The 23917-nt window shown below is 40.1% G+C and overlaps 3 protein-coding genes across 6 annotated transcripts in view; all 3 read right to left on the bottom strand.

Moving 5' to 3' along the window:
- Window positions 1-56: 56 nt before the first annotated feature.
- Window positions 57-3112, bottom strand: LOC149690914 (bifunctional purine biosynthesis protein ATIC). Its single transcript, XM_089870366.1, has 9 exons — window positions 2974-3112; window positions 2247-2373; window positions 1949-2181; window positions 1810-1888; window positions 1400-1749; window positions 1050-1333; window positions 849-977; window positions 360-791; window positions 57-297 (listed from the first exon to the last, which is right to left on the bottom strand). The coding sequence occupies exons 1-9, from the start codon at window positions 2990-2992 to the stop codon at window positions 178-180; spliced, it is 1773 nt and encodes a 590-aa protein (XP_089726492.1). The 5' UTR covers window positions 2993-3112; the 3' UTR covers window positions 57-177.
- Window positions 3113-3177: 65 nt separating this feature from the next.
- Window positions 3178-23917, bottom strand: part of LOC149690912 (uncharacterized) — a 56341-nt gene continuing 35601 nt past the window's right edge. For 2 of the 4 annotated variants that reach the window (XM_089870365.1, XM_089870362.1), the window contains exons 10-12: window positions 5891-6008; window positions 5439-5609; window positions 4941-5076 (exon numbers count right to left, since the gene is read on the bottom strand). In XM_089870365.1, the coding sequence (XP_089726491.1) occupies window positions 5500-5609; window positions 5891-6008 (228 nt within the window). In that variant the 3' untranslated portion in view covers window positions 4941-5076; window positions 5439-5499. Of the gene's footprint in view, window positions 3308-4940; window positions 5077-5356; window positions 5610-5890; window positions 6009-23917 lie in introns of those variants that run through there. The other 2 variants (XM_089870364.1, XM_089870363.1) reach the window with 2 other exon arrangements.
- Window positions 3371-5052, bottom strand: LOC149690913 (putative G protein-coupled receptor AH9.1). The gene has a single exon (XM_089870368.1). The coding sequence runs from the start codon at window positions 5050-5052 to the stop codon at window positions 3832-3834; it is 1221 nt and encodes a 406-aa protein (XP_089726494.1). The 3' UTR covers window positions 3371-3831.

The following is a 23917-nucleotide window of genomic DNA, read 5'->3' as shown; positions in this document are numbered from 1 at the left end:
CACGGAAATAAGCTAAAAATGGTTCAGTTATGGAACCCGTCCCAAATATTAGAGGGTTAAGAAAAAAAAAATTGTATTTTATTAATAATTTGGCAAATTAACAAACTTGTATTTGATAGAAAAATTAATTAAGTGTCTGAAAAAAATAATTTTAATTTCTCAATGGATGGTAAGAGTTTAATGATGAAACAAACGCAGATTGGTGTGAACCAAAATGATTCCGTGTTCCTCACAGGCGCTTATGACGCCTTCGTCGTTAGTGGAACCTCCCGGACTGACGATATAGGAAACTCCATTCTGGGTTAACAATAAAAAAATATATAGCGCTTAACTCAATGGCGTCAATATTTTGCAAGTACCTGTTGGGCGCAATCAATATTATCTCGGAATGGGAAAAAGGCGTCTGAACTGAGGGCCACTTTGCTCAGTTCCTTAATCCAGTTTTGTTTATCCTCCTCGGTTAAAAACGGGGGCGGGGATTCGAGGGAGTTGTCCCACATTTCTTGGGTCATGTCCTTGCCGACGGTTCCCCCCACGTAAACGTCAATGACGTTGGAAATTTCGGCGCGCTTGACGCCCTTCTTGAACTTCATCCCTCTAACATTGGGGTGCTGACGAATCCACCAGTTCTTGGCTTTCTCTCCCGCCAATCGAGTGCAATGAATCCTGGATTGTTGTCCGGCTCCGATTCCAATCACTTGTCCGTCCTTCGCGTAGCAAACGGAGTTTGATTGAGTGTATTTGACCGCGATGGTCGCCACAATCAAATCTCGGACCGCCTCCTCCGGCAACTGTCCCAATTATAACGTTTCGAATAAAAGAAATCAGATAAATAAAAGTTGCCGTACGTTCTTATTCTTGGTGACGATGTTCTTGAAGAGATCGGGCTTGATGACGGCGTCGTTTCTCTTTTGCTCCAAAGTCAAACCAAACAGAACTCGACTTTCCAAATCCTCCGGTTTATAGTTGGGATCCATCTGACAATTAAAATATTAATCGCCATCCCGGGGGGGGACCAATAAGACGAGCTAGACGGGACGTGGACCGACCTGTAAAACGCAATATTTCCCGCCCTTTTTCTTTTTCAAAATTTCCAAGGCGGCTGGTTCGTAACCGGGAGCCACGATACCGTCGGAAACTTCGCGCGAAATTATTTTGGCAGTTGGGACGTCGCAAGGATCGGACAAAGCCACGAAATCTCCGAAGGAAGACATGCGATCGGCTCCCCGGGCTCGAGCGTACGCCGACGCTAATGGCGTTAATTCGTTCATCAAATCATCAACTTGGCACAATTTGGCGTCAACAGCGTTTAAGGGAACTCCGACCGCCGCTCCTAGAACACCCCTAAACCGTTAAACACTTCTTGGAATCGGGTCTGAAGGGCTTAAAAAGGACGTACCCGCGGGACTGACGTGTTTGAAGGAAGTAGCGGCTGGAAGACCTAGGGCCTCTTTCAATTCGTAAACGAGTTGCCAACCATTGAGAGCGTCGCAAAGGTTGATAAATCCCGGTGATCCATTGACAACCGTCAATGGAAGGCTTTCCCCCGTCGTGTAGATTTGCGCGGGATTTTGATGGGGATTCATTCCGTAACGAAGAGATCTCTGGGCGACATCCTTCGAAAATTGTTTCCGGAAGTAATCCGAAATGGCGGCGTCATACTGAGCGGTATGAGTGAAAGCCTTCAACGCCAATCTCTGTCTCGTTTCCGCCGAAGTACCATTACCACTTTCTAATTCCTTAGCAACTCTTAAAGAAAACGATATTTATAACTATCGTAATATAAATTACATTTAAACTTTGACCTACAAGGCGTAATCCTTGGGGTCACAAACAATGGTAACTCGTTCGTGGTTTTTAGCCGCGGCTCTTAGCAAAGTAACACCTCCTACAATTAATGATGAAGTGTTAAAGATGAACTGAACTAACTCGGGTTATAGGAATTTACCAATGTCAATTTGTTCAACGGCATCGGGTACCGTTACGCCTGGACTGGAGATAGTCTCGACAAAAGGATAAAGGTTGCAAACGACAACGCTAACGTATTTATAATTCCTTCTTTCCATATCATTGGAATCCGATTCGGTTTTTCGGGCCAGGATGCCACCGTGAACCGCGGGATGTAAAGTTTTAACTCGACCTCCCAGCATTTCCGGGGCTCCCGTAATTTCCGAAACATCGCTAAATTAATATCTCAATTAACTCCTTTCCCATTAATTGATAGTAAGTTTTATTCCCTAGCTTACACAACGGGTATATTGGCATTTCGAATAGATTTGGCGGTTCCACCAGACGCGGCTAAGGTTAACCCTGCCTTGTTTAAGGCTTGAGCAAATTCCACCAATCCCGTTTTATCGGATACACTCAAGATAGCTAGATTTGTTTGTCAAGTAAATTTTCTGTCAATAGATCGTTTTACAAAGGAAGGATAGATTGTATGACGCGGGCCCCTCAGCCCATATTTGACGTCATTTAGAGATAAGTCTTTTTTATGACGATCAGAAACCTATCGTTATGACCTTGAGAAGTTTCTAAACTCTCGAGAGCCCCAATTTTGACAGAAATATGCTAAGATTTTATAGTTTTCGCAAAAAGCGTCCATCATTAACATTCATGAACACATATCACAATCACGTCATTAGTTAGGATTTAAACTTTTTTGAAAGAGCAGTATTTAGCGCGAACATTTTAAAATACATTTGGGGAATAATTTGGATTAAATTAGTGCAAATAAACGGAATGACACGGTATAAATTAATAATTAATTTACAAATAAAATTTATAGTCTAGAGGAGTCCCTAATTGGTAACAACGTTAGGCTTAACATTACACGGCTTCCACACATTTTACAAACTTAACATACTTTAAGCAATGAGTTAAATTAACAGCTAACATTATAAAATAATAAATAACAATCACTCTAAAGAATGACACATTATTATTTAACAATTATTCAAAATTAACTGGACGTACCTAATTCTTTGGTTCCCATTTTGGCGGTTAGAAACAAGACTTTAAAAATCCCGTGACCTTAAACGATTAACGGTGATACGGAAAAGAGCGAAACTAGTTTTCCAACTAGACTCGGAAAAATTTTGCCCTTGGATTCTTCTAACAGAGCTCAAGGTTACAAAGATTAATTACTTATCACGCTATCGGGAGAGTTTCGAAAGCAACAGCGTGGGGCGGCAAAGTTCGAATAGATTCCCCCTCCAGTCGGCACTCGAGAATTTCCCCTCTTTGAACGTCAATAGCAGACAGTGTAGTAGACGATCGTTTGATGGCGTAACAATCGCACCGGCTGAAACTAAAACCCGCGAAATAAAAGAAATTTTAAAATATGAAATCATACGAAATGAATCAATAATTATAATGATAACTCGAATTGATTTAATATACGCGTTAGGCACTCGAAACATTTTCGGAGATATTTTTTTTTAAATTCCGAAATGTCCCCCGTTAGAAATACACAAAACATTTTTTTTTAGGTATCTTACGGTCGTTATTTCCCGTGCATAAATTGTTTAAGCCGTTTACAAGTACTGGGTAGCGCGCAGTGTTCGCTTCCGATCAGGATATTTGTTTAAAGTATTTTTTACAATATTAATTAATTAAAACCACAGTTAAAGATCTAAAGGGTATGGGAATACTCAACAACATTTGGGAGGCAAAACCAGTTCAACCTAATATCAGGCCCTAACTAGGCCTTGCCATCCTTAAGCCTAATACAACAAATCCCCTAGACGTTAGGCCCGACACTCGGCGCCCTATTGTTAGGACTGTACTATTATACATTGGTACGTGCCACGAGGTGACGAAAAGGTCTTAATCCTAGAGTTTGGTACTGCACTCTATAGAGGAACCAGCGACGGCGTTAATACTGTTAGCGTCGGCCCTGATGGTGCCGGCCCCCGTCGAGGACCTCCGTCCCGCGGCCTGTTCGCTGGCGCGCCGACAACACTTGAACAATCCGACGAATGTCCTTCTAAAATCGGGGCTGCACATGCAATAGACGTAGAAGTTCATGGAATAATTAGCCAGTTCCAAACAATTGGCGACGGCTCGAAAGACTTGAAAACTAAAGTCGGATTCCTTGTCGTCCGAGTTGAGTATGGTCAGGGCAGCGGCCGGCGTCATACACAGGAAGAACATAATAACGATACCGCCTAAAAGAGCCAACAATCGTCTCTCCTCGCGAAATTTCTTGTTCGACTGCGACGTCGGCGTGGCGTTGGTGGAAGCGTTTTGAGCGCCCAACATATTCTGACGTTTCTTTAGCGTTTTACGAAAAGTAACGATGATGGTCGTGTTGAGGATGGCCAGGACCACGACGGGACCGATGCGCACGATGACTTCTTTAATTAGCAGGTATATTTTAAAAACGGGGTGAGAGACGACCGTCCCTTCTTCGCAGGCAATGTACTCGGTTTCGTTCCGTTGGTTTTCCACTTCCACCGGCGATTTTTGGAAACAAATTGGCACGTACAAAGCGAAGGCCACGACGTACGCGCAAATGATGGAATTGCGACATCTCCGCGTGTTGTGAACTTCCTTAAATCTCGTCGGTAAACAAACGGAAAAGTAGCGGTCAATCGTCAAGGCCACGACGAGAAAAACGCTACTGGCCATAAAGGCGTTGACCAAAGGAAGTTCGACGTACGCGAAGTAGATAGCCGCCGCGTACGATCGGGGTTGAACGCCGTGCAAACGCATCATCGACGTGATACTGACCAACAACGTCATCAAATCCGAGGTGGCCAGCCACGTCAAGTAGATAAAAGTCACGCCCTTCAAGGAGGGCTGCGTCAAAACGGCCAAGTTGATGACGTTACCCAAAATTCCTAGAGCGATAACCACGCATCCTATGATGCCGTAAGCCACGAATTTCAGACTTTCAATGTCCGGGTCCGAAGCCGGTTGAACCGGAGAGGCGTCCGACACCGAAGACGGACCGCTACCGCGAAATAAGGCTTCCGACGCTAAGGAAAAGTTGCTGGCTTCGATGAAGACTTCCGGCGCCGTTAATTTGGCTGGGCTACATCTGGCCGGCATGTTGAAGAACCTTCCGTCTCATACCTTCATTCGGAATCCAAATGAAAACAAAATACGGCAAAAGACGCTTAAAAAACATGTCCTGGCAAATACGGGAGAGCGCGCCAAACATCCAAACGAAATAACAGGCAAATAAAAGTATAATCGAACGACCAAAGGTAAATCTTTACCCGATGATAAGAATTATATCGTTCTTGATTAGATATGTCAGCTATATTTAGTCGGTGCTATAAAACAATATCTGACGAGAACGTTTACGATTTAAGATAGTAACCGGGTTACGCTTAAATAATTACAACGTAAATAAAATGATAATAATCGAAAGTCAAACTAGATTTAATAACAAAATTGAAACAATCACCCGGCTCAAATTTTTTAAGACTTACCAATGAAGTTTGAGCAAATAAAAGATTGGTTAATTTAAGCGGGGCGACGAATGAATTTACGTCAACTTTCGCGAGTGGGGGCTTTGACGAACCCTTTCCGTCGAGGAACGCCAGCTAGCAATGAAGACACCCAATCCCCCGAAGAGTATAAATGCAATAGAATATCAAACACTAGAAAAAAACAAATAAATATATACATTGGAATTAATAAATAATTTCAATACTATCAAGAATAAAAGAAACGCCAAGTTAATTTCAACTTTAAGATCTTTAAGAATTGTGGCGGTATAGATTAATATTCTTGGAATATTTTAATAAATTCGTAAATGTTGATGAATTGTTTATAGGGTAATTTGGTTAACAAATCACCCAAAACCCGAGACTCGGGTTGTAATTAAAATTGGTAATTATCGAACTTCCGATGAGTAATACAACTGAAATTAATATCGTACCTTGGTTGACAGCGAGTACTTGGCAGAATGAACCCTTGGAGCATTTTTCCAAGTATTCTGTTATTGGTAAGCGACGAGTCTCGATTCCTCTAGATTCGGCCTTTTTCAACGACACATTCTGCACCAAAAAAAATAATAAATACTTGAAATTAATTAATTGAAATACAGAGCCTAAAAGAGAGAGAGAAAAAAGTTGGAATTCCTCGAAAATGATTGAAATATTTCGAGTTAAGAATTCCTCGGAATTTCTCAGCTAAAAAAAATTGAATTATCAGAGGGGAAAACTATTTTATTAAACGAAATTCAGATCAGAATGGTTGGCGGGAGAAACCATAAAGTACAAATAAAATATTTAGATTGGAGGGTCCGGACGTAAATTCTCAGCTGCAAAACACGCGCGTGCACATTTTATAATTTACAAATTTTTGGGAATAGAATTTAAATTTCCCAGGGGGATGAAAGATCCCTGGGCCGGGAAGAAAAAGAAAACTTCAGGGACAGAATATTTGGAAATTAAATTACGACTTTCTCCTATCCCAGAACTGCATTCATTTCGATAAAATCTTATTTAAATTTGCCTTCCGTATAAATCAGAGGATTTCATTTTATTTAGACGCCTGTACCCCTCTCCATTTTTTAACGAAATTAATTACGCTTAAAGAAAATAGTTTTGAAGATATGTATAAATAAATTAATAAATTAAAAGAGTCCCTTCTTGATAAATAAACAAACAAGACCTTGATATACAAGAATCGTCAATTTTAAAATGAAATCGCTTAATGTAATATAATCCTTTTCTGATGATATTCGTAAATCCAAGTCCTCCTCCTTAGCTAAGCCTTATTACAATAGGGACTACATGGGGGGGGGGAGGTTGGAAGCTCGCTTTAGCTATCATCATTATTTATGAAGAGAATATTAGCATGGCGGGAAACGGAGAGAGCAACCAAGCCAAGCTTGCCAGCAGACACCAAACACCGCCGCGTAATAAATCTAGGAGAAGATGCAAACATCGTTAAACGAAACCTGCCGGATTATCCATTCTTATCTTTAATGGCGTCTTTTCGCGCACGACTCGCCGCCGCTCATCTTAATAACGCGGAAAAGATCAAGGCTTAGAATAAGATAATATTCCCTAATCATTTCGCGAGTCCCGAGGAATTCCCGAAATATTACGGCCAATTGGTCAGCCTTAACAATAAAGCTAGTCACCGCGTAATTATATTCATGGGATAATGGCGTTCATTCGCTTCATGGTTACAAGTACATTATTTGTACAATAGGATACGTGTACCTAAAAATGAAAGAATAGAAATCTAGTTTCAATCCACACAATGACCGCTTTCACTTCGGGCCCCCCAAAAAAACAAAGGGTGGGGGGGGGGTATGGCCTCTTCCGCAAAGGGGCAAGACGTGGACGCATCTATAGTTCCGATATTTATCTAGAGATTCGTCCGTATTAAGTTCGTTTGCTGAAAGACCCCACTCGTTAGCTTGACCAACGAAAACACAAAATGGATTCCCAAGCCCAAATGGGGGGAGAAAACGTGATTGTACCAAAGTCGCCTTAGATGAAAACAATGAAACGAAAACTATCTCTCTCCCACCACACGCCTTCATCAATTATTAACGTCTTAACATTGATTGTACCGGTTCATTTTCATCGAACAGATCTTAAGATACTGATAACCAGACTCTTTCGTTATCCCAAGTCAAATAATTCCGATATAAGTTACCACCGAATGTTCGCTTTCAGGATAGACGCGATAGTCCGAACGCCATTGGCTGCAAAGCAACGCGATTCGTCCTAAACTTGGAAGTTATTATTCGACTTTGGACTTCGCGATCCATCTTCGGATTCTTCGCTTTTGGGAAAATCTCGCGGGAAGCTCGGGATGGTGGCGGTTCACCCGGAGGATGCTTTAAAAGGGAGCCTACCATTCCTCTCAATCCCTATCGTAGTTGGACTTTTTCTGGGCGAGGGGGATCCGCTTTCGAACATCTTCAAAACGAATCCGAAACTGAAAGTCGATATTGGGGGGAATAACTTAAGCCCCGAATGTTTGCCACGCGACCATCCTGTCATCATTTTTCACCCCTTTTTTTTGTAGGAGAAAGATCTCGAGAAAGATCAAACTCGAGATGGGTTTAAAAGAAGACTCCGGCCATATTTTCACGCCGATCTTGATTTTTCAATAAACCCGCGCTTGTTACGACCGGCTTTATCGAAAAACTCCAAAATTCCCTAAAGGACCAGAGCTATAGCTCACGTTGTTTTTAAACCAAGGACACGGAATAGTTAGTTACTTGGTCCATCATCGAGTCGAAAAGTTAACTTGATTAATTATGAATCGTTGTTTTGTTAATTCGTACGAAGTTCCACACTTCACTTATCGATTAAATCGGACGATCGGACTCGAGGCTCGGTGCATTATCGCCGGGTCATTCAGTCTTCATTAAAGTAATTAATGATCTTAACTTTTAATGGGATAATAATCTAAAAGTACATTTACAACAAACTGGCATGACGGGCTGTGTGGGTTGGGTCCCTTGATTATTTATTCAAGATGTTCGAGAACTTTCACTCCCCCCCCCCTTTGAGTATTTGCTCGTCCCCAAACTAAAGAGGAAAAACAAAACTCGCTAAGCCTAAATTGAAACGAAGAAAAACATATATACTATTCCTAGGCCTAGTAGAGATTTGTTTGTTTGAAAGAAAGAAAACAAACCGAGTACTTCTAATAAAGATAGGTTAAAGAGCGCAAAAACAGAGTGTTCGTGAGTCTGGATAATTTTACTAAATCTTTTGGGTGTAATCAGTTCGGTAGGTACTTTGAGAAAGTTTTTAACCACCGGAACTCGCTACAAAACGAATCATTAAGAGAAGACACGCGAGATTAAAGCCGCCTTTACACGAGATACAGTTTTAAAACCGTTTTGAAAACGTCATCGAAATATAAAACTTTCCTGTTTTAATCTTTTAGTAGAGAATGCATGCATGCATTTATTGGTTTTAAAAAATTCAGCCTTTCCAAAACGGTTTCAAAGTGTTTCGTGTAAAGACGGCTTGGAGAGTAATGGTTAAATATACGAAACGCGAACTATCGAAGTAGAGAAGGATAGCCCGTAATTTAAATCTAATTTGCGTAATATTGTAAAGCGATTAAGCAACCGGAATGGTTTTACATAAATAGACCAAGCTCTACCTATTTTATATTATATAAAACAAACCTCCGTCCTCCACTATAGGAATTCGCGGATTACTTTCTATTTAAATAAATCGAATTATACGCGGCAGAGAATATTTTCTTAACGTTACGAATGCAGTTGGATCAATGGTAAACACGAATTACTACTCAAGTTTTCTCCTTCTTTCTTTCCCCCTATAGTAAAGTTTTTTCACTTTGTACATCTTCAATGAACTCTCGTTGAAATTCAAAATTATTCGTTTCCGGTACAGCCACCGAGAAAAAGCCGTCTCCATGTAAGAGTTGAGTCAATAAGAAAAGGAACGAAGCCCTACCCGTATCCTTTTCCTTCAGCCAATTTCCCTATGCAGTTGCACAAAAAAAAACTAGCAAAGGCCCAGGAAAACTCTTCGATTATTCATTGATTTTATGGCACGCGCCAAAGAACCCAGAATGAATCGGTTTAATTCGTTCCATGAATATAAGTCCACTTCTAAAGAAGATAGGGTTATTCTTGGCGTTAACCATTGCGTGGTCTCTTCCTAGGAAGTTGGCCGGAGTTCATTCATCTCTCCTTATCCCAACAGGGTCTCAGCTTGGGCTAAAGCAAGCACACTTTGAAACGTCTTCGCCTTAGAGTCGAGTAAACATTCGCTCTAACAGCCACCATCTCTTTCTCCTTTGCCCATCACTGTCAATTTGCGCCACTATCATACTTTAGGATACCTTCCCAATTCCCAGCAAGTATGGACGGGTAACGTTGAACTCGAGTGTAGGCTTACAATTGAATATACCCAAATTCGATCTCTATACCTAGGTACGACTCGAGAAGGCGAGAAAACGGTTTTAACAAACGAAAATACCTTGGATTTTTATTCCCCCCCCCCAAGAAAATCTTTTACCTTCTAGATTTTCACCAAACTTTTTTTGCACCGAAAAATGTCACGAAATGATTTAGAAGGTTATACGTCATTCTTTCTCGTTACCCAAACACTATCATCCGGATGAAAAAATGTGTGTGAAAAAAAATGGAATAAATAATAATTTTAACCCAAAAAAAATACCCCCAATGTTCAAACTTTCCAATTTTTAAGCCTATCATAAAGTATAGTTTATTACTTCGACGCTAAAACTCAATTCCCGCGAGAAAAGTTTCAAAAACTGATCATAAAACAATGGGGAACTTAAGTCCTGGTAAGATAAAAAAATAACCATAATTGTAAAACATGAAAAATGACCAATTTCGGGAAGGAAGAGATACAGATAGCGGCTCATAGGGGGTAAATCTGCCCCCAAATAAAAAAACCAAGTATGGAATAGTTTTAGCCTGGGGTATCGGAGGCTTATCCTTTCGGGCAAAAGCTTCATCAATCATAGCTTTTCGTAATTCAAGTTCTTTCGTCGCTATTGCTATAGTAACGACGCTATCGCGTACGAAATTCCCTACAAAGTTCCCGGAATGCATTTTAAAACAGTATCCAAAAATGATATTGTTGGTATTCGAGTCAGTTTTGCATTCTCGAGTCATTTATTACGAATTGCTAAGACTCGAGCTACGGAACGTACTTACGAAAGAAATCACGAGACAAAAAAACGCGTCATTATTATTACGTAAGAAATTAGGCTTAATCTAAAAAGGACTCGTTTGTTACGGTTGAGCTAAGCCTATAGGAAAAGACGAGACAAAACCGTACCGTCTATGGAATTAGGCGGCCCGAGTCTCTCTAAAAGAAGTCATCTAAGAATCTGTGGCAGTCTTATAAAAAGAGCCGAGTAACTTGTCTCGGACTAAAGAATTGACACGCCGAGCGTATGATAGTTTTTGACAATCTTTCCTTGGGCTTAAAATTTCTATAGGCCAAGGCCCGGAGAGAGAGAGAGCCTCGATAAAGGCTAAAAGGGTTAATTAAACTAACGTCAACTTTCATAAACGCTTATCTAATAATTCCACAGGGGGCCCAACCATAGGGCCCCGCTCGCGCTTTTAAAGTCCGATGGAAGAGTGCATGGTGTAGTAGCAAAATTTGAGCGAAGCGAGTTTTAGTTTGTACGGTGGTGGTGGAAAACACTGACAATGTTATAATAACGTAGCTTTATCCTAATAGATTCGGACATTCAGATCGCGGAAGCCTTTAGCAAAATAAACTCTTTTCCCAATATTGTTCCAAAGATAACTCCGTCAATGTTGGGGGCGCCATTTTGAAACAAAGTTTTGACAGATTCGATAATGAAAAAGACGACAATTTGTTTGCCTTCCCAAAATTCTAGCCTCGACTCCATGTTCCCCAATTAATTCGGGTGGTTTATAAAAATGGTTCCGCACTTACTGCGTGGTCACGAAAATCCCGCTCGTCAACTACGTTAGGCTTAGGAACGTAGGTGAGTACGCGTGTTGAAGTATATAATAGGCAACGGCACGTGTTGCCGCGAATGATACACTCGCATCCTATATTTTTCCGAATTCCGAAACATCTGTGTCAACCCCGACATTGAAACCGACTTATAAATACTTTCACTGTCCTTGGTAGATTACTTTTTAAAACTCGCGGCAACTGTCAGAGCTTGTACAAATATTTTCTACACCCCTAAAAGACTTAGGTAAATAAAAAAAATGTAAGTTTACTTCGTAACCCATTTTTTTAAGAACCCTTTGAAAAAACACTTGTAAAATGAAAGATGACTTTTTGAAAGAAACCGAAAGTTTGTGACGCGAGTTAGAAGCGGAATTTTTGGTAAAACACGTGTCAATCTTCGAGATTGCGAAGGCGAAAATATTTAAAACACTCGGCGCCTTATAGATTGAAAATACGGAATTCAGGCGTTTAGGCCTAATTTGGCAATTTGTCCGTGATTAGACCCGGTAGCTTACTCGAGTTCCGCCCCAATAACAAACCGACCGACGCGGTGATGGTGGTGGTTGCGATATAAAGTTGATTGATGGGGTAGAATCGCTGAGCGATATAGTTGCCGCGTCTAGACAACTTTAATTAATCACGCTAGAGCTATACCGAGGAACATCGAAGACACTCTCGAAAAATAGGCTTAGCCCAGAGTTCTCGACCCCGAATATAAAAAAGGAGTTAGTGGGCACGCGGGAAGCAAATTGGCTTCGTTGGCTAACTAGTGAATTCCAATCAGAAGCGAGCGACGCGCTAATGAAGAAATTAAAAGAAACCCTACGCTCTTACAGTTAATGAAGGAATATTGGGGAAGGGGGCGGGGGACTCTTTCATTACCTTCCATTTCTATTAACAATTACCGCATGCCCGCATTTGTTTAATTGACTAAGCCGCGGCCTTAGTTTGGCATCATCGATCTATAACCGGCGGAGAGAAATCCATCAGAGTTCCGAAATAAATTCGGTCGTCTATCATGTTTTCGGATATTTTTAAAATTTCAAAATTAAAAACCAAATTTATTCGCCAAAATTCAAACAAGGCTTATAGCGTTTTATAGGCGCGCCTATTTAACTCTCATTTGTCGGAAAATTAAATTGCTTTTTTGATTAAAAACTGAATAATAAAAATTCAAATCTGGGCGGGTACAATTTTTAATTAAAAATTTTCCTCCGAAAAATCTTAAATGTTTTTTGGAAAATGACGGGAAACCGACGGAAGCGATATAATTCCATTTACTAGGAATTCATCGTTAATCGAAATAAAAGCAACGAAGATAAAGGCGGGCGTCGCGTCATTGTTTTTCAAAGGTTCCTCCATTTCCCCCTATTAGTTCCCATCCAATTAAAAAGAGGGACTGCGCCATTTCCTCCTAAAGGCGACTTAAAGTCAAATTTCAACCCGAATTTCTAACACGGCGCAGGTAGGCTAGAACTGAAATTAGACATTCTGTAGCCTTTCCGTACGGTACTTTCTCGGGGTTGAAAAAAGGACTGCATCCGTAGGAGAAGCGATTAAATCCTTTAAGCTTCCCTTAAACGACTTAGCGTCATGACGAATCAAGATTTTATCCGGATCCCCCAAAAAATGCCACCTTACGAAATTTATTATAAAATTTTTAAACTTTTCTAGATTTGAGAAAATTTGGCACTCGGCGGCGAAATTGAGTTTAAGATATTTTCCTTAATATAATAGTCGTTGGTTGGTAACTTTACTAAGACCGAAAGGATACGAACTTCTTTACCTGGTAGCTGGTAAAGTTATTCCGATAACCAAGCGGCATGCACCATTCCTCCGCGAGTAAACTTTAGTAATGATTAAATCAATAAGACTTTTAGGCTCCGGAAATGTCTTTCGCAATTATCCTAAATGCCAAAAATTTGCATTTTAGGATAATTTATTTTTAGAAAAGAAGAAAAAACAATTTTTAAAAAGGGATGCGTTACGTGTTATACGTTTAAGAGTAAAAACTAATATTCTTTAAATATTTCTTAATTTAATTTATTTTAAGAAATGGGAATAAAGTGAAAAGTAAACTCATTTTGTTAAGTGCAAAATGATTAAAATATTAAAAATAAATTATTTCTTTTAAAAATGGAATCATCTTCTTGTTGGCCGAAATTGCCTCTAAACGTCATTTTGGCGGGAGTCAAAAATAAAGGCGAGTGCACCTTTCAAATTCCTTCATTTTTCAAATTAGCCTTAAAGCTACAAATTCTAGCGAGATGTCTAGACGTTGCCGTACACGTTTTCCTTTTCGTTCGCTCTCTAACAATATCTTAAGCTTGGGCTGAAAAACTTTCAAGTTTCTTGGCGACCTTAATACCCGGAGGGATTTCAAATTTATTTTACTCGATATATTTCTCGTTGGTCGGTTTCACTTAACGGTTATAGCGGTCAGTTAACTTGACGCGGGATCGTGGCTCTGCCATGGATCAGCTATAGATTTATTGGACACCAACGTCGGATTTACTCTGTCAGGGTGAAATGAGCCCGAACCCTGGCATGGTTCATGCTCCCTTACTTTCATTTATTTTATACCAGTGGATTTGACGAAGCAAGTTAAAGTTTTCGGGATAAAAGATGCTGGTATAACTATACAGCGTAATCTCTCCAAGTTTCAGAGATGATGCTAAGCCTAACGTTGACGAGATAAAATAATCTCTCGAAGAATTAGGCTTAATCTTAATCAGTCTCGTGACGTAAATGAACGAATCGCGTGCGTTTCGCATGGACACGCGCTGCCCCAGAACTCGAGGAGGAAATTAACGTGTCGAGAGAGCCTGGTAGAACACGGGTAGTAGACCAGAGGCTTAGCCCGCCTACGAAAAGGATCACCCTTGTCGTTTAGCTCGAACACAACCATTGATCAAGTTATTTAAGAACAAAAACATCCCTCCCAAAGAACACGAAAAAAGCGGAGCACCACCATCAAAAGAGCCGAGAAAAAAAAATAGAGAGGTTCGGGAGCAGGTAGGTAGCTAGCTATCTATGGATTTTCAACCTTAGAAACGGGTAAATCCCTGATTGAAACGGCGTTAAACGTAGCTACTACTAATATTGCAATCCGAATTGAGTTCCGCTCCGGGTTTTCCTATATAACTCTAATCAATATATGATGGAGAGATAGCCGAGCGCGTACCAATCAGAGTACTCTATTCGAGATCAGCTTTGGCATACCGATATAATTGAAAGGGACCATAGGTTTCGACGTACGGCATACTTAAGATGATACGTCAAGGAAATTCGTATCACGTCCACGCGGTATACCCCAGCAATAAGTGATTGCCGGAGAGAGAGATGGTTGGGTTTAAAAGTACTCCCAACATTGATTATGTTTCGCGCGGCACCAGACTATGAATATAAAACAATGCTAAAAGGTTCCCGGGAAGAAAAATTCCAATTACCTCGAGAAAAAGAACTTCAGAAGGCGCGGCCAAATAGGTGACAGGGAGCTGTGCACCAGCAGCTCAATATTCAAGGAAGGTTTCAATGGCTCAAATGTCCAGAAGGGAATTTAAGGTTTCTTTAATGTTCAGCAACTTTGGAAATTTCGTAGAGAAACGCTCGACACTCTGTTAAGTTCTTTGACGTTTTAGCGGCTTTTAGGGTTTAAAACTTTGGAGGTTTTTTTAAAGTGGCTAAAACACCCTAAATAGACCTATTGTCGGTGAAAGTTTTTTTCAAGGGCCGATACACTTCGTGCTCAGTTTCTTATAAAAGGCCGGGGAATTTATAAAAATACACCCAGTGGGTCCTAAAAGACATTTAGGCCAAGTGCTTTTGGGACGTTTGGGACCTATCTGCCGTACAGCATGCCACTGTTGGGAAGCCGCAAATACGTTTCTTTTCTTTCTGAAAATTTCCGCGTCTCTCTCGATATAAGTAAGCGCATACGTGACCCGCTCTTTATATTTTTAAAAGACGCCTCCATTTTCTCAGAGTTCCTTCAAGGACTTGATAATCCTAACCAGGACCCGCGAAGAAGTACAGTTTCATTAGTAACAGCCCTTTCAAAAAGATGACCTTGAGATGACCCGTGGAATATTTTTGCATCGACAAAGAAGCGCGCGAGCCCCACTTTCCCGCCAATCTAATAAAATTCAATCCTCGTCTTTAATGTCTGATCAAGTTAGACGTGGGTGACGTCACCTCGGAAATAAAAGGCGAAAACGACAATTACATCTCTCGATATAACATAAAAGGCCCTCGCTCGGATATCGAGTTACCTAAGGAAGAGGGTTACCATCGCGATTCCCACCGCTGATACAAGAAGTCACCCGTCATTGCTAATAAAATTATCTGCCGATTGCCACTACGAGTTGGCCAGGGGTCAAGTGACATCGGAGGGTCTGCTTGGAGGAAGGAGGGCGAGAACATTCGGAAATAGGAAATATCAAAGCGAGAAAGGACACAGATCATTAACTTATCTCTCTCTCTCTGAATTCCGGCAGATATAAATGAGCCATTTATACTCATCCACAAAGGGTCAAAGTTGACGGTATTAATCATATATCAAACTATTTTGGGGTTAAGTATAGGTCGGAGGGTTTATTCAGGAAGATCGTATCTAGAAGTAGGCGGCCTGACAGGTACTTAGTTCCAATTGACCGGAAAACAACAAAGTTTTAGCGAATTTAATTTACACCTGGAAGGTATTTAATGCAAAGTGTTCGAACGCGTGAATATTTGAAAACGGTAGATTTAACCTTAAGCCTTGGCGGAAAGATATCCAGGGGCTGGAATAATTGAAATTCGACTCTAGAGATTTCTACTCAAAATTAATTTAAATGATTGTAACGTATACAAAGTTTGCTTAACGTAAAGTCCGCGGCCATGGCGTACGCTATGAGTACCGAGGCCCAAAACCGTTCAATATTGTAATTAGAATAAGTTGGGTCCTAACCCTTAAATCTCTTCGGATCCCTTCGCGTATATTATAAATTATTGAATAGGCCGCGGTGACAAATTTAAAGTGTCGTAGTTGTAGACTTCAAACGGATCGCGTTATCAGCCAATGGGAACTCGACTTTTGGGACTTTCATTAAGGCCCAGTTCGCACTTGTATTAAATTAGATTAGGAAATCGTAATGCCCCTTTTCCCCTCGCGTCTCTCTCTCTCTTAGTAGAACCAAACACGAAGCGGCGCGTGAACTTTGTACGAGATAAACCCCTACAAGGCCTAATATATTACATTAACATAATTAGGAGATATCGCCAGAAATTAGGTAACTCGGCTTAGCTAGGACTTAGCTAAGAGATGATGAGATCTCGTCTCGCATTCATTTAACATTTATTACTTTTAAAGTTAATTTAAATTTATTCTATATTCTATTAATTAAAATTTAGATATAGATTTCTCGCGGAAATTGAACCAGGAAGTGATTTTCCTCAATTACGGAAGTTTAAATGAAATTTGTCTCTTTATTCTTAGAGTTAATTAGACAAGAATGATTTATAAGTTTAATTAATTTAATTGGAGATTGTTTCGTTCACTGACGATAAAACAATTGGACCCAAACAAGGAGTAATAATTGAAGAGACGAAGCTCGGACTAACGTACAAACAATAGGGGGGGGGGAATTACTCTCTAGATCTCTAAGTAGTGTAGAATTAGTTTCGAAAACCAAACTAATCCTAGCTATTTTCTTTCCCCGGCTTTCGGTCCCGTCCTTCGCGTTGGTTAATTAATTGGCCCCCTCGCGTCTGTTTTTGAAAAGTCTAATGACGTGGAATGAGAAATGTTTCTTTTTAAGCCTAACTAAGAGATGGACGCGCGCTCCGAGAGCCCCTGAGCCGGGGATTTTTACGGAAAACGCAAAATTAATGATGCCACGCAGTTTACACGCTTAAATCCCTCCGTTTCCCGTATTCCACGCGCCGCATTTTCTATCCCTTCCAAGAGTGTATTTGAAAAAACGGGAAATAATTAGGCTTGGAAAATAATATTTTTATCTGCATAAAATTATCATAATTAAGGAAATTTAAGAGAATGAGTAGCCCTACGATCATCGTAGCAGACGACACCTTTAGGCCCCATTTTAAGGAAAAGCCTAACTTATATCGAAGTTATTTCCTTCCTTCAGCGAAATCTGACTATTTAGTAAGCGAGCACGTTCCAATCCCACCGCAGTTGGCCATTGAGCAAGGACCACGAAAAGGTAAGACCAGACTAAGACTCCGGAGGGTCAGCTAGCCGCGTAAGAAAATTGGATATAAAATAAAAGGCCTATATCTCCTGACACCAAAGACGAAGGTTCAAGGGTGATGGTAGATAGGGTCAAGCGAAATGAGGCGCAAATACGCCAGCTTTGAAAGTTCTTTTTAAAATTCCGAGGCGAACCGAACGAATATGGAATGGAGGGATTATATTTTGGAATAAATAAAAAGAACTTGGCAGAGCGAAACCTTTACCAAGGATATGTTTAGAATATTTAACTTCCGATTCTTGACCTTCGCTACAACGGATCTTTAAAATTTATTGAGTGCAGAGAAGGAGAGAGAGTGAGAGGGAGGGTTGGCTAAAACTAAATTAGATGGCAGGTCCCAATCAGAAACTATTCAATTCTTAGAAGTGCATGAAAGGGGAGCTAAATCAGTTCAAACAAAAAGTCCAGCCGAATCATTTCCGGCGCTGTTGTTCGTCCGAGGACAAAAGGTATCGCTTCGAATTTCTAATTGCCAAATAAAGACGAATATAGACGACAATTCTATTCCTAATTTCCTTACTCAAAAATCTTTCAATAGTCTTTCCGAAATTCCGAGTAAATAAGATTCGAAGCTTTGAACTAATTGGAAATTTCCCCAATTAAAATATAAAATGTCTTTCGAAGAATCGCAACCTCGAATCGAATTGGTCTAATTTTAGCCTATTTTTCAAAATATCCGCGTTAAAAATACTTGAATTCAAAATCCGTTGTATTCCTGGTATAATGTTTTTCTTTCGTCAACTTTGAAAACCTTTTAAACATTATACAACAACTTTAACAATAGCAACGTGTCCCTCTTTACTTTAGCTCGAATAGCCAGTAAAGAATACAGGGTCCGCGAACCAGTAGGTTGGCTCCGTGCACCGTGGGGAATTAATGTTTCCCCGTTGTTCCTTGAAAGAAAGGCAAGAAGAATTTCCAATCCATTTACAATGCAAAAATGCGAGCGGGTTTTTTCTTCTCTTTAAACTTTTTCATATGAAAAGAAATCCCCGGTTTTTTATTTATTTCCCATTGGAATCGCTTGGCTGCTTCCACATAAATACATACTAAAGATTAGGGGTTTTACCATTCACTCGCGCCGCGGTTTCACTAAACACGCCAAGACAAGGCCCGATTCAAGGATATTTTCGAGTCGATTGGTCGACCATAGAAACAAACCAGAGAGAAAGAGATCGCGATTCGGGCTAAGAAATCGGGAACAGTGTAACGACTCTATTATCAAGCTCTGACTCAATTTTAACGACCTATCAACTTCAAAGCGGTTTTCCAAAAATTGAAAACTGAAGTACATGAGGTATACTCGCTCGTTCAACGCTATTTTTTTGTCAATGAGATGATTAAACATGGCGTTAAGGGCTTTGAGACGAAGTACTTCTTCGTTGACGACATTGTCACTCGCCCGTACCTGTATAGTACCTTTTTAATAAATTTCCTTTTTTTATCCAAGAGTGAGCGCGCTAGTATAGTACAGCAAGCGGGCTTCGAGTATCTCTTCAGCCATAAAAATTGACTTTTACTACATCCGCTCTTGGCGTATACTGGTACAGGGGGGGGGTCTAGCTAGATTGCCGGGGTGGTTTTAATATCAGGGCCCCGGGGAAACGAACGAAACTTCATAATAGGTAGCTCTAGAAATGTTTCCACTTAAATGGTACCGAGCTAATTAAGTCTTTCTTCGCTTCTTCTTTTCGTTTTAATTAATTTGGGGGAAAAAGAGGGAGATTTCTTTATTTTATTTTTAATGAAACTGCTGATATTGGTTTTTGAACTAAATTATAATTCCCACCTTACATTCGCTTCATTTACGTATAGACGAGGGACTAATTAAAGATTTTGTTTAATTAACCCTTTGAGTCCATTTTCTTGGAGGTTTAATTACGGGGAAAAATGAACTATAACCTAAATGATGGGTTCAATAAACGAAATAAATGGTAATTAACATTTTCGATGGAAATCTATTCGGGACTAAAATCGTAAGAAGCAAAAGCCGACGAAGAAGAAGAAGTATCGATTATGTCTCAAGTTACAACCGAACCATTAGGGGCGAAGAATCATCCTACCACCACTACCACCAAGCCATACCTTCCCCGTGGACTTAGGGGGGGGGGGGGGTTTCTCAAGGAGGAGGTGTCCGGCTTCATCTTTCACCGGCGCGGTGGCAGATCTCTTTACCATCCGTCCAGTTGGGCATCTGGATAGTTTAACGTTACAACCGAATGACAGACAGAACCGGGGAATTATCAATTAATTTGGGAATGGTGTCCGCCGTCCGACACTCGGCTTCATCAATAATGAATTAAGGTAATGAAGAGACAAAGGCTTAATAGTTCTATTCATTCATTTACTAGTCTGCCTGCCTGCTTGGTAGCTATGCTGGCACGGCGTTTGGTGACGTTTAAATATTCGGTCTATGCTCTTTATAAACGAATCCAAGAAGGGGGGGGGGGGTCGCTGTTATTATTACGTTAACAGTGACGTCACGAAATGTCAAGAGCGTCCTTCGATAAAACAATATAAGAAAAGAGGAAAAGTCAACTCACTCTTCGAGTTAACTTTAATTACAAGGCGAGTAAAAGATACTTGGGTTTTGATGTTCAATTCGGGTTGACATTTTATCGAGGAATAAGTAACTGCCAGAGTTTGACGATGTCCTATGCCCTTTTAATCTCGAATCATTCGTGAATGAATGTTTAATAAATGGGAAGTAGGGGTTTAAGGACGTATTGGCCGAGACTCTTACACTTTCAGCGTATTAACGGGGATGACGCGAAGGCGAAAGACAATAGGGTATGGGCGTAAAATTGGCATAAAATCACCAGTTTTTATAGCGGTGGTCTTTGTTAGGGCAAACTCTAATGGTCTGTCGTGACAGGTCAAATCCGTTTTATTACACGGACACAAAAAAAATCATCCCCCCGAATCAAAGTACACGTATAACAAAAAAGGCCCGAATCTGGGTGTGGTCGGACAGTATTTAACCCTCTTTTTTTAAGTCATACTTGACCCTTTGAGGTATAACAAAAAATAAAGCATCACCTTCTACAAAGAGTTACTTATACCTGAGCTACTTTACTTCAAATTATACTCTTTCGATAGTATACGACAAAGAAAAATTGGTGAACTGTTCTTTTACAAACTAAAACAGTGGGGGTTTGGAGGACAGTGTACGCAGCTAGTCCATACTCCATCCTGTTTGCGAGCAACCACTCGCTGGTTGGCCTTCGAAACCGATTAAACCTTAGGGTTGAAGGGGCGACTATACACTATATAAAAAGTAAATCTGGTTGCTTAGAAAGTTATTTACGACGCAGTAAGGTTTTCTAAAAGAAGTTGGGCTTAGTAAATTTATTTCCGTAATAAATGTATTTGGACGGTTGTATCCTAAGACGAAACATTCCGAGAAAAGCCATTCCCATATGGAAGCGGAAATGATATTAGGGACAGTTACGCAGAGCCCGTACATACTTAAGAGGGCGTACAGTACTTCATGCAGGGTCCAAGGCGCGGAGCTAGAACCCATGGGGGGGAGGGGGGAAGAAGGCGAAAACACTATAATGTCTTCCTGTCCCCGTAGAAGGCAACGAGGACACATTCTCTTTTTCCCTCTCTCTCTCTCTCGTCTGTCTAAATGTAACGTATATACAACTGTCCCCAGGATGGTCCCAACCCGAGAAAGTCGGTGCTCGACCTTCGACTTTGTTCGCGTTAGCTCAAAGGCGAATTACGATAATCGTAAGATACTAATGTCAATTAGATAGGGTAGTGGGAACTTGTCCAGTTACTAAATCTTATTCGTTTGTCCAGGAAAGGAGCCTCGGGTTTTTTTTTTTTCCTTCTTAAATGGTGAAGTTACGTCAATTCCCCATTGGGGAAATCCCGTTTTCTCTCAAGGACACGCGGAGTAAGTACTTCGACTCGGAATACGCGTAAGTACAGTTTCAATGGTGGCCACCGAATCCCAAAGTGACCGCGAATATCAGGCAACTTTTGGTAGGCTTAGACTTAAAGATACGTTCTTCAAACGTTGAAAAATTCCCTTCTTAAAATTGTTACGAATGAAAGACTTCGAGATAAGGTTAAAGAAAAAGAAGTTTCGAGCTGCATTTAGTAGATTAGAAATAGAAAGGAGAAAATATCCATTTAAAATTAATGACGTTTCAACGAGGCTTTTTGTAATGCTAAAATATTTCTCTTCTAAATTTAAATATCTCTTCGCGATTTCAATGGAAATTACCATCAATATTTGCGTTAAACAAGCATTTTTCAATCTAAAAGATAATATTTTTCCATATAGACACCGCGCACCCCTAAGCGCGACTAATTTTTATGCTAAACCACTAAATAAATAACTAAAGGGAATTAACTTAAGATAATTACGATAAAAGAGTCTGTAAAGATGAAACGAGAGAACAAGGTCGCCGTTTTCTATAGCAGAAAGAGAAATTTCAATCATCCAATTCAATGAACTGAGAAAGAGAAAGAGAGGGGGAAAAGATTTCGGATAGCTTTCTTTATAAAAGAAATCAAAAGTTGAATCGAAAAACCGCTAAACAAATAAATCCAAAATAATACGGGCGGAAAATTTTCGTCCAATAGACAAAAGTAAAGTCAATACTTTTGGGTATAGAGAGTTTAAGAAGCGCTCTTTAAAACCAATCAACTTTGAACAATATTCCAAGAGGAAATTAAATACATTCCTGAGAAGTAAAATTGAAAATCGCGTGGCAACGGTGAAGCGCGCGTGATTAAATATTCAATAGAGAGTTGTCGTCGTCGTGAAACTTCTGTTTTTCGATTACAGTCGAATGTTATAGAGGCGACAAACGGGAATACCTTGGCGTGTTGGCTCCGATATCCAGGCAGAATCGTCGATAATCTCGTAACTACATTATTTCGTGATAAACAAGCTAGTTGATATATAATTCGAGAACAAACATTGACACTCGTCGCGCTAGCCGCGAATTCATTTCCGAGTCTGCGAAGCGTAATCAAAATGGATTTCCAGAGACCAGCTACGCTAGAATACACCCGTAAGGAGGACAGGGGGGGGGGCTGTCAAGTTAAAACTATATTTGCAGTAAGGCTCGAGCGGTAATATTTATCCAAGAGTGCATGCTAGAGAGAGAGCTACACACACTAGCTCCTTACTTATAGTAAATCAATATTAAGACTTTGGTTCGTTGTCAAATACAGAGTTTCTGAAAGGCGCCAATAGAATTTGCTAAGCCTAATATATTATCCCTAACTTTAGCCTATTTAAAAATAACAACCCGCAGGTACAGGGGGGGGGGTCGTCCTAAAAGCAACAAGTCGCCGCGTTCAACCCGAGAATTTCAAGAATTTGCAAAATAAAAAAGAATTAAACAAGTTGGGAAAACCAAAATATTACCTCTCCGAGTCAAGAGGTCTACTACTACAAACTTATTTACCCAGATATGGAGTTATTTCACTTTTTTGAAGTAAAAATTTACGAAATATTGAAGTAGTATTCCAAACATAGCAAACAGTAAAGTAGACGACATTTTACATCCAATAAGGATAAATCTTGGACACATGGAAATCAGTCAATGGGGAAAAGAACAGGAAATGAAGTCTACGCTTCAGCTGTTTACCCTATATTCTGGTAGCTACATTCACAACTGGTTTTCAGTGTAAACACAATCGTCTCGTCTCACCTCAACAATATTCTTAGTTTGCCAACACGAATGTTAACGTTAAATAACACCAAAGCTAAATTATACCCAGACGCACTAATAGTCATAGCGCACCGTAAAGAGAATAAAAAGTCTGTAGCTACTCGTTTACCACTAGCCCTTTTACTAATCTAATTGCCACCATGATCTTTTCTTCTATTATAAAATCTTTACCTGATTATTTAAGAGTGTATTTAACTTTCGGCTCACTCTGAACCGTTAATGTCTCTTCATTTCAGACACGAAAATCAAAGCCAAAAGTTTACTTCACTTCAGGCCTCAATAATTTACACTTTGTTTCACTAAGCCTATTGCGGATAATACTTGTTTTACCCGCCGGAGTCTAGGTCTTAGGTTTCTTCATGAAGTCACTAAACCAAGGATTATTCTATATACAGATGTCGTATAGCTTAAGTAATATATAAACAGCCATTTCAAATAACAATATTAAAAAAAATCTTTGGAATATCAAAATGAAACAGAGCTTTAAAGCTACAAAACTACTAAATGCATCATAATTACGAAAAATACTTCCACA

Source organism: Phalangium opilio, unplaced genomic scaffold (assembly GCF_054372755.1).
Source record: "Phalangium opilio isolate 3A_F unplaced genomic scaffold, DU_Popi_V2 ptg000031l_1, whole genome shotgun sequence".
Lineage (NCBI taxonomy): Eukaryota > Metazoa > Arthropoda > Arachnida > Opiliones > Phalangiidae > Phalangium > Phalangium opilio.
The sequence above is the reverse complement of the archived record's forward strand: the minus strand, read 5'-3'. Positions and strand labels throughout refer to the sequence as shown.